The sequence below is a fragment of the Protomyctophum bolini genome (genome assembly GCF_963924005.1).
Source record: "Protomyctophum bolini genome assembly, chromosome: 16".
Classification (NCBI taxonomy): domain Eukaryota; kingdom Metazoa; phylum Chordata; class Actinopteri; order Myctophiformes; family Myctophidae; genus Protomyctophum; species Protomyctophum bolini.
Window position 1 is genome coordinate 33,593,185 of NC_137877.1, and position 11,597 is coordinate 33,604,781.

Below are 11,597 nucleotides of genomic sequence, written 5' to 3' on the forward strand. Positions count from 1 at the left end.
AATAGACTAAACAAAGCCAGGCCTGTATGCCAGTACTTTTCCACAATATCATTAGTTTCCTCTTGGGAGAGAGGGAGGGTTTGAGTTGGGTCTGTGTGTAAAAATAGACCTATATTCTCAGAGTTAATTTAACACTCAAAATGTGGCTGCACATGTGTAGTATGCATACAGTGTAGAACCACAAGCTGCAGGTATACTAGACTATTAAGAAAGAGCATCTCTTACAACCAGAGCAGCACCGTTCCATCTATGCATACATTTGAGGTCTGTAACAAGCATTTTAACAGGGCCTTCTCCTTTTGTAGGCAGGGGCTCAAGCACAAAACAAAGGGCGTTTACCCCACCAATACACATTATTCTTAGCCTGATGTTGCTGCACCATCGACATCCATAATTACACACTATGATATTCTACTGAAACATATGATTACACAGGTCTGATATGTTTTCATGAAAGTAATGCAGTGGCCCACCATGATATTAGTTTGTAAATCATTTAAAATATCTAATGACAGCCCACATATAGACTATAAATGTCCACCTCTAGATTGTACCACCTGATTATACTTTTGTCCATGTTAAGAGTAAAAGACACACGTGTGAATTGCAGCAAGGTGCACTAGGTGCTGAACCCCTCATAGTGCAGTCAGCATGCAGTCATCAATCATTCTCAACATGCAGTCCTTTTTGAGCAGTGCCTCCACTCCATTACGGAGCTATGTGTGTCCGTCAGTATGTCTGTATGTCTATGTCCAGGGGCGAATTCTTCTTATAACTGTCACTGGTGCCCCCCGGCGCAACCGGGAAAAAAACATATATTTTTCGTTTGGTACTTTATTTACAGTTTGCTAATAAACACAGTGGTACGTTCACAACGAACACATGATTCACCGAAGCCGGCACCCTGGGCCCCCACACAGTACACAACAATACAGTACAGAGCACAGTAGAGTACAGTAACTATAACAATAAATCTATAGTTGCACCGCTCAGTTCACACAGGTGTGATTTTTTACTTATGGATGAGAAATTGATCTTGCATAAAAAGGTATTTTACATTTCGCCGTTTATCTCCCCAAGAGACCTTGAATGAAAGAGCTCTCTTTACCACTGTTCCGAAATGTAGTATGCCTTTCTGTGTCCTTTTTAACTTTTTATTTAACTAACTACTGTAAATATCCTCACATTCAAGGATGTAGCCTGCACATAATCATAACAGACATTTTTGATTATACATACCGTTCTATAGGCCATGTTACCACACAAATCTTTATTTATTAACTTTTATAGCAATATACCGGTAGTTATTATTGCATACAGTATAAGGAGGCCTAATATTGAACGTTCCAGTTCTGAATTACATTCTGGCCCATCATCTAATCATGGCTTATAAAAAGATTGGCCTGAGACCAAACTTATTTGCCTACCCTTGATGTAGCCTACCTATTCCACTAAAGCAGTGGTTCTCAGGAACCCCCACTGGTCCTTGAGAGGGTTCCCCGCAAGATGAAGAACAGTTTAATTGTAAAGTGAAAATGCACCTGTCACATAGGACTAAACAGTGAAAGTTTTGACTTACACTTTTTATTTACTTAATATTTCACAAATAAGACACAATTGGTAAGAATGGGTTTAGAAAAGACACTTTAAATAAGATATATAAAAGACAGTTGTGCATTGCACTGTGCAAAATAAATGGAAGGTTTTATAATGGGTGATCTCATGGGCCATGGAAAACTGAACCTCTAACATAAATTCAACACAAGACTGCACCAAGTAAAAGAGAAAACAAATTTGATAAGTATGAATTATACAAAATATGTGCATTGGTACTTGTGGCTTTTTGTTAAGCTGTGATAGCAAAGCATTAAAGCATTCACTAGCTGTAAAATGCAATATATTATACAATCATAATTAACATTAGCTAAAAATTATATTTGTAAACAGAAACAACACTACATTCTTGAATTTTGGTCAACAAAACTCACTACATATACTCACAAAATGGGCAATCAAAAAGCGGGTAACAATGTACCGTTATGCGGTTTCTTCTTTATGAATGGGGGGAGGGAAATGTATATTAACAGCAATATTAAGTTGTTTGTTTAGTTTTTTGTGCTTCTATTTTCAATAAAGCTGATACAAATAAGTCCAATGATGTACTGCTGCTGATGCAATGCCTCTTACTGTAGGCAAAAACACCTTGTGAAAAAACACGTAGACTGGAGACAGCATTTTAGCACATTCAAGAGCACCGTTTACTGGTGATTGTTGGTTATTGACTGGTTGTGGGATGACTGTTGACACAGATTATAGTAACATTATTATTTGTACTTTGTTAGTTGAAAAAGTGAAAAGATTAAAGCACTATTATTCAGTTCATAATCATTGCTATTGTGTTTAGTTTGTTCAAATAACAGGGCTCTCCCCGTCTCTCCATCTCTTTATTAAACATAAAATACATTCAGGTGGGTTGACATTTTATAGTGATCCAGTTTAAATTATGTCTCTTCATTTCTTTGTGTCATCACTTCCAATTGACCCGTTTATCCTGTACCACTTCACTCTCCTGATTGGATACATTTGGTCAGGGGCCTCAGGGCTTGAAAATGCATTTTGTGTTTACTAAAGAGACGAGACAGGCAGACCCCCGCTACTGAACAAACAGTCGAGTCTATACCAATGATTGCTACGGGAATATAGAGCTTATTTTACCAAAAGAAAATCACTTACTGCACCTTTAATGGTATGCAAGTCTCTTGTGTCTGGGGTGGGGGCGTTCTGGATTCTGGCATAGTGGATGGCTCATGTCCGTGGTTTGTGTGGTTGGCTAAGTTGATTATTAATGTTAATAAATAATTCAGTTATTTCTGAGGGGCGCTAGCCCCTCCGGCTATATACAGCTTTTGTCCCCACACGTCTCAATATTTGCGAAAGGAGAACTTAGGGTCAATATTTGCCATTGACAATGGAAGGAGAAATTGGGTCAAATGTCCGCCAAATATGACGTAAATGTGTACGATGACAAGAGCACCCCTCACTTCACACAGGTGTGAACACTTAACTTAGTTTACAACTTGGAATTGACAGATCAGCAAAGAATCATATAACATGGCCAATATGGAAATTAAATTGACCCGGACAATTAATTGTTACACCTGCAAAATGCAATGTGAGGGGAGGGATCGAGCTCTGAACAGAAAACATTTATTTACCATACAAAATTGGAAAAATGTCCAATAAGGCATATATTTAATTCACTTAAAGTACAACACTATTAAAAACATCCCAGTATACTCTTTGTGCAGGATCACAGTACCAATTAGCACACAACCAATATTGGTATGTCAGTCCCAATGAAGCTTTATAGTCACACAGGAAGCTTCAGTCATTTTTAAAAAATGCAGTCGAATAAGGTCAAATTCCCATTAGAGAACTACAATAATCAACTGTAAATATTACAGCTTGGCAAATCTTTGCTAATGCAACTGTTTATCGACAATAACACCCCTCCTCAACTCCTATCCCTGTACTGTACCAAACTAATATGCCCTCAGTGTTGGCTAAAACTATAGTGAGAAATAAACAAACATGAAGATGCCCAATGAGCAGACAAGTACCAGGCCCAGATTAAGCACCAGTTTAATTCTGGGAGGCTCATATAGCATCTCCATAATAACCCTCTCGTTCTCCTTGCTTCCCTTTGGTGTGGTGGTTTGTGCTTCCTCCTTGTATCCACAAAACAAATTGAGCAGACTCAGACCCATGCCACACTTTCCTTGACAGAGGCAGCTTTCCTCATCCCTGACCAGCTCTGCCTTCCCAATCTGTTCTCCAGGGGTGGTCGCTGGAGTTGTCTCTGTGCTAGGTGTTGCTGGGTCATGATCAGTGGATGGGAACAGGAGTTTGACATCTGCCCCATCTAGACACCTTTCATTCTTGACATCCAGGGGAAGATCTTTATGGAGGTTTCCATTATGGTTGCTCTTGTCTATGTTGTCTCGATCCTTGAGGAGAATCTTTTTAATGTTGCGGAGCCCCCACAAAGTAGTGGTGCGAACCCGCTCCTTATCTGGTGGGGCGGTGCAGAGACTGACTACCACAGCGACAATCCCTGACACCCAAAACAAGCCTGCTGCCACATACATGTAATGGATATGTGTGATGAAGAAAGGCCTATCATCTGGTTGATCACAGAGAGGCTCACGGTAGATAAATGCCAGGATCAGACGCAGAGTACCTATTGTGAAGCCTGTCATGCCTCCCCAGAATGCACCTGTTTCGTTACAGCGTTTCCAGAACACGCCCAGAAGGAAGAGAGCAGCAATAGGTGGAGTTAGGTAGCCAGCTACTTCCTGTATGTACAGGTACATCTGCCCGCCTTGCATTTCAATGATGACAGGGACCCAGGCAATGCTAATGACCACCATGAACACCACAAACAGTCGGCCCACAACCAGTAGTTCCCTCTGGGATGCAACTTTTCGAGCACTCTGGTAGATGTCCAGGGTGAAGATGGTGCTGGCGCTGTTGAAGATGGAGTCTAAATCACTCATCAGGGCAGCAATCATGACTGCCATCATCAGACCCCTCAGGCCCACAGGCATCACAGACATGACCAGACGTGGATAAGCGATGTTAGAGCAGCCAGCTCGAGAGCCACAAACTGCCAGGCAGTGCTCTGGCCCAATGCAGGCAATCTCATCAACAAATAGGATCCGGGAGATCATACCTGGAATGACAATTATGAACATGGGCAGGACTTTAAGAAACCCAGCCATGAGTGTGGAACCCTTGGCATGAGCAATGTTCTTTGCGGCGAGTACTCTCTGAACAATGACCTGGTCAGCACACCAGTACCAGATGGAAGCCGGGGTTTGGCCAAGGAGGAACCCTGGCCAAGGTATGTCTTCGTCTAAAGGTCCACGAAGGATGCGCAGAGAATTGGGCTTGGGCTCGATGCGGCAGGAGTTAGAATAGGTGAAGTTGCCACTGGCCAAGATAGCGGAAACATTAGGGACAGCCTGCATGTATTTTGTCCGAACACCCTCCAGCCCACCCACCTTAACAAGGCTGATCACTGTCAAGCTGAGCGCTCCACCAATCATCAACACTGCCTGAAGAGCGTCTGTGTACATTACTGCGACCAGTCCGCCGGTTACAGTGAGCAGTGCAGTCATACTAATCAGTAAGATAATGGACAGATAAAGGTTCCACCCCAGTGACTCTTGAATGAACAAAGCTCCAGCATACAAGTCTACAGAGAGTTTGGTAAAAATGTAGAGCAATATAGACAAGAGAGCAAAGTAAACCTTCAGCCTGTTGCCTCCATATCGTTTCGACAGATACTCCGGCATGGTGTAGACCCCTGAGTGGATGTATACAGGGATAAAAACCCAGCCTAGTAGCTGCAGTAGCAGAAGAGCGTTGAACTCCCATGCTCCCACAGCAAAGCCACTTGCAGCTCCTGATCCAGCCAAACCTATGAAATGTTCACTGCCGATGTTGCTGACGAAAAGTGATGCTCCAACCACCATCCATGTCATAGAGCGCCCAGCCAGAAAGTAGCCACTTACCGTGCTGTGATTGGCCTTCCACATGACAAAAAACCCAATGCTTAGCACCAGGACAAAATAAAGTGCTACAACAGCAATGTCAGCTGCCTCCATTCCAGGAGCCATTGTTACAGATTAACGTTAAGGGAAAAATTAAATAAAGGTTCACAACCGCCTAAAGTCGTGCAAAACAAAAGTTTGTGGTTTTATAAAAGAGCAAAGGGAAACGCTCTCCTTTGGTTTGCTGTCTGCAGGGATGGAAGCTGTAGTATCCACCGTCAGGTCAAATTCACTAGGGTGTGCTTCGGGAGGTTATCCACCGGCACTGAGGATGTTCTACTTTTAGCGGAGGATGCTGCAGGCCTCTGGTCTAGTAAACTCTAGATTCAGAAAATTCCTGCAAAACAGCAAAGACAAAGAAAATACCTCATTAGATAATTTGAGTTGAATTTGACATGATCGACACCCATCTACACAAATGTTAATAAATTATAACCTTAATGTCTCAATATGGCAGATACTGTAGGGACAATATGGCCAACATGACAGAAACACAGCGTCAAAAGCTGTATGGATATGTAAAGTTGAATTTGTGGTGGGCAGGTAGGTGTCTGTGTTTGTGTGGTGCAAATATGTCCATATACAGTGACTGACTGGACATGCCTGATGTCAGTGCAAATTAGCATATATAATGCAATGCACGTCATATGTCTTATGTCATATTCATGTCATGTAGGCATGCTTAAGTTATGACATGCCCATATGGACTGGAAAGGCCTTTACATTGGTAGGCAACAGTAGAGCTTGTTCAGCGAGAGAGAGAGAGAGAGAGAGAGAGAGAGAGAGAGAGAGAGAGAGAGAGAGAGAGAGAGAGAGAGAGAGAACAATAACCCCACAGAGTTATTGCAGGGCTTTTGTACCATATTTAATTAATTTAATTATAAATTGAAATTTAATTGAAATTATTTTACCTAGGAGTCTTGTATCTGAACAGCAGATCAATAACAAGATTAGTCATATAATGTTTACTCTGTGGCAATTACTCTGTTTTAGTCTGTACTTTATAAGCTTTTAAATCTCTTCAAACAGATTAAAGCCATTAGTCAGGGGATATTAATCAAATCTGGGAATACATTTCTTACCTAGAATTTTCTTCAACAATGTGTTTGTAAAGGTGTCTACTAACATATCCCACATTGGTTTATATTCAACCACCCTAGGGGATTTTATTTTTTAAGTTGGGGTACCATACAACCATTATAAAGGCAAAATGTTCTAAATTTCATTATGTTTTAAGTAGAATGTGACGTGTCAAACTAGGGGGTTTTCATGATTCTGAATCCATTCCAAGCATTAGTTTTGCACGAAAAACACTCCTTGGGCTAAAAATGGCCATAGCCGTCATCACAAATGTGATGAAGTCAGCACATTTGGGCACATTAGGGCACATTAACGTCTGGCCGTTTTTAGCCCAAGGAGTGTTTTTCGTGCAAAACATATGCATGGAATGGATTCAGAATGATGAAAACATGAAAATATGTGGGATATGTTAGTAGACACCTTTACAAACACATTGGTGAAGAAAATTCTTGGTGAGAAATGTATTCCCAGATTTGACGCTTATACTGATAATATTCCCTGACTACATGCCTGTTTTAATCTTTTTGACCTAAATTTAACACAATCAACGGCCAATGGAGGGCCCCAGGAGCCCTTGTCTGGGCCTCAAAACAAGTACTGTGCGGTCCAGTTTCCCCGAAGGTCCCCTGAGAGCAAGGGCCTATGGGTCCTGGCCCCACTGGTCTAATGGCCCTGACATAGACTGCAGTATGCAGTCTGTTATTCTCCATGACACAAATCTTACATTTTCAAAAACATCTTTCACCAATCACCACATATAGGCCTAATCCAACTAACAGGTTTTCCCCTGCACTTACTATAGTACCTATACTAAAGGCCTTTTATGGGGAGGGTAAAAGACAAAACAAGGCAAAAAATGGAGACTCAAGGAACATGATGATTACAGGTCACATCATTCACTGAACACACTCAAAACATTAAAAGATAAGTAACTAAAGCCATCATCAATGTTATTTTGATTTGGGCTATGAGGCTGGGAAAGAAAGCGTATACATATTTGATATTATTTTAATGTATTTATTTTCAAATAAAATTCTATAACATATGTGATATTATCTTTTTCATTTAAAGAAAAGGAAAAAAACACGGACCCTGCATGCATTAGGACAATATCAGTCACCAGCCAGGGGTGTGTTTTCAATAGGCCTATTAATCTAAAGAATAAAGGCATATAGCGAACACTATAGCTGCCAGCTATAGTGCTCGGCGATATTAACTTCGGCTATGTTCAATATATTAACATGGTTAAAATGTAGTTTGAAGATTTGGTTCATATAGGAGGGAGGGGTCTGATTATTAGGCATAATATCAAAATATTGAATCAAGCAACATTAAAACGGTCTGGGGTGTATAGGCTCCAGACTTCGTTGATATTCCTACACAAAAGCCAGAGCAGCAGACTTTCAAATGACCCCTAGTGTTTAAAAGTGAAATACCCACCCCCCAAATAAAGGCATACACTATACTGTATACTGCCTGCATGTTAAGCAGGTTAAAGTAGCCTGTAATTGCTATATGTTATGAAATTGAAAATTCACATGGACTATCTTTTAAACAGATTTTGCTTAAATGTGCTATACAAGTCTATTCAATTCCATCCCCAGGTCTGTTTGTTTTCCTGTCTTCCATGTGCTCTCGCAAAACAGAAAACAGCCTCAACACAAGAATACGCCATTCATTCATGATTCAACTAATTATTCATATATGTATAGCCTACTGTAGAATAGCTAGGCTATTCAAACATGATTACCACCACCATTGCGTCCTATACACAGTGTACAGTCAGGGACAGCCAGGCACTGATGCACATCATGCACTCAAAATACACTTGGAATATTAATTAAAAAAACACAATTGCGCATAATATATGAAAAGATAAATCAACCGATGCCCGACGGTATAGGCCTATTAAACCCGTATGAGTAATTGCTGTCTTTAATTAAACAATCAAAACAATATTTTCATAATAATATCAATGATCAGCATCCCAAGGAAAGGCCATGGCAACAGATGAAGTTGTGACACACCGTCGTACTACGGAGCATAATAATTGTGCGTCCAACATCTGGCGTAGAGCTGAGCACCTATACGCACCTTAGAGTATTACGCATGAGAGAGACAATGGGACATGTACGCACCTCCTGGTGGTGCAATTCTACAAGATTCTCTAGGCTACTATTCTAGCGGTTCATTCAGTGGGCTACGCATCTTCCTTCCTTCCTTCCTTCCGCATCTTCCACTGGTGTGCATTTCTCTTCATCAGTTGCACTCGCAAATAACGTTAATTTAAGGTACCGTGACTAACAATGTAACATTTTAAAATGCTCTAAAGTCAGGATGGATGCTCAGCGACCTCTGCCACATTCGTTTATTTTAATCTAACAAAATATGTTCAGGGAATCGACTCTTTCGCTATAAAACCATGCGATCTCACTTAAATCAGCCTGTCACTGACTGGAATAAAATCACTCACCGGTTCTTATAATATGCTAACGAGGTGTAATTCGCACGCCCAAAAGGAGGATGTGGATGAAGGATTATGTCTCAGTTCCAGTAGTGCGTTGATCCTCTTCTTCACACCTCTGAATGTCAGTGTCAAACGGCACCCGTCCCTTTAAACCTGCCTCTTGTCCTAATATGTCTCGATTTGTACCTCGTCGTACGAGTCGTCGATCGCCGAAAAGAGAGAATCAACAAGCTCACAACGAAGTCGCGATGCGACACAATGGGACACATGTGAGCTTGTACGTCTGCTGTCTGCTGCGCGTGACCCCGTAGTACGATGGAGTACACGTTAAGTAGGCAGTGGCATCATTCAAGACAAGTCTACACCCCAAATGACGCCCACTGGGAATTGTTCTAATTATATTGGAAATCATTGTTTTTGCCCTGCATTCCCATGGACATTATTCCTAACTACATTTCTGACACTGTTTTGTATTTGACAGTAGGCCTATAGGCTTTTCTAGAATGCAACTTAAAGGCGGAATGACACAGACCATAGTTTGTGATGTAATTATTTTGCTGTGGAAACACGTACGTTATCATGAGTGTGATGATATGGTGATGATCAAGATCATATTTTACTAACGATATAGGCTATGCCTATGAAGATATGAATAATAATAGCTGGGCCAGCTATGTTGGCTGTGATTCAGAATGCTACTTAGGCTACTGCAACTAAGGCTTAAAATTCCTTCTCTATTAAAACGCACAGGAATCACATGATTTATTAAATATGAGAGGAATCTGGAGCCTTAATAGCAGACAAAACCTTTACTGAGAAAGACCTGCAGTGCATTTGTAACTGCGGGCTACAGTATATGCATACATGCTGGTTTGCATCATGTCACAACCTCACAGTTTGTAGGCTATGCCTATGTACACAAACACAAATTGCGGATTGTGTTAGTGATGAACCCTATTGTAAACAAACAAGTGTAATGCTTTATGGTGTCGTCCACAGTTAACAGTTTTGTACTGAGCTTTGCTTTTAGGCTACTGTAATTCTCCAATCTGTAAAAATCAATCATCCATCAATCAATCAATCAATCAATCAATCAATAAATTATTCATTCATATTCATATTCTGATTAATTACATTGATCACCTTTACTTGGCTCTGCATTTGGTGATTCAATGCTTCAAAATAATTATTAGACTTCACTGGAGCATGAAAGCAGCAATTATAAATCAGTCAATAGTTTATTCTAATATAGATTTAATGTTTTCAGACAAACTGCATGGGCGATTTTCTGCAAAACATCCTCACCTCACGTATGCACTGCGCTGCCTGCGCAGCTGGTTACAAAGGGAATCGTTATGGCAATATAGTAAATTTCCATTCACTCCCCCAGTGAGGTCTAGCTTGGAAATTTCCACTTCATGAAAACCTACATCTCCCAGAAAGCCTCACATCTTTGTGACGTATTGACTTCGCTACACGGCGCGAGCACAGGAGGAAAATACAATGGCAGCATTCAGACCTTATAGTCTGAAAGTATGATTATTAAATGTATTTTCATTTGCAGAGTTATTATGGGCAAATTGGGCATTGCATGTGTTTTATGCAGAGCAGTGTGTTATTACCAGATTTCACCACAGTTCCTTACTTTTGGCAAACACTTGTTTAGTTTGGTTTCCTAAAGCCTACACTTTACTGTTAACTGTGAATTTTGTAGGATGCCAAATTATATAATATTACAATTTTTTTATTATATTTTTTTTTAAATGTTATATGAATGAATTAGACATTCCTTACTCAAGGTCACATATTAAAACAACTAGCCATTGACACACTAGCCATTGACAGGCTATAGCCGCAATTTGCAACAGTAGATTTTTAAAATTATGTTGTATCTAGAGTTGTCCAAGTCCTAGTAGGTGTCCAAGCACCAAAAGCTCCCCCCTCGCACATGCCTGACTGTCATATGCCGGAGAGAGATTTCCATACGGTACAAAGTGTTGAAGCTAGCCAAGTAGGCCTACAGTATAGTGACCTCATAGCAATAGATCTGCTTTGCTTAGCAAAATATAATTGTTTAGCATTTTCTTTTTTGTTCTCTACAGGTGCGGCAGTTCAGCACGTCTGTCATCCGGCCTGCAACCAAGCTTGTTATGGTAATGCATTATCATGGAGGACCTCACAGCCTTGAGGAGATCCTATATTTATAACTTTCAATCAAGATTCAAGACAACATATAATGGATCCCTGGATTCCCTGCTCAAGCTACTCTGAGAAAGATACATTCATCTTTAGGACTTAACATAAAAATATGTCTTATACGTTATACCCCTATTTTAAAACTGAAAACAATACAATAGGCTTGTGATTACTAGAGAAGAAAAAAAATCATGCCTGGCTGAAATGACCTTCTGTGGTTTCTTTTCTGAGGTTGAGGT

At 40.5% G+C, this 11,597-nt stretch overlaps 1 protein-coding gene across 1 annotated transcript; it reads right to left on the reverse strand.

Moving 5' to 3' along the window:
* Positions 1 to 828: 828 nt before the first annotated feature.
* Positions 829 to 9,372, reverse strand: slc5a3b (solute carrier family 5 member 3b). The gene is made up of 2 exons (XM_080786113.1): positions 9,169 to 9,372; positions 829 to 5,952 (listed from the first exon to the last, which is right to left on the reverse strand). The coding sequence occupies exon 2, from the start codon at positions 5,679 to 5,681 to the stop codon at positions 3,570 to 3,572; it is 2,112 nt and encodes a 703-aa protein (XP_080642239.1). The 5' UTR covers positions 5,682 to 5,952; positions 9,169 to 9,372; the 3' UTR covers positions 829 to 3,569.
* Positions 9,373 to 11,597: the final 2,225 nt, after the last annotated feature.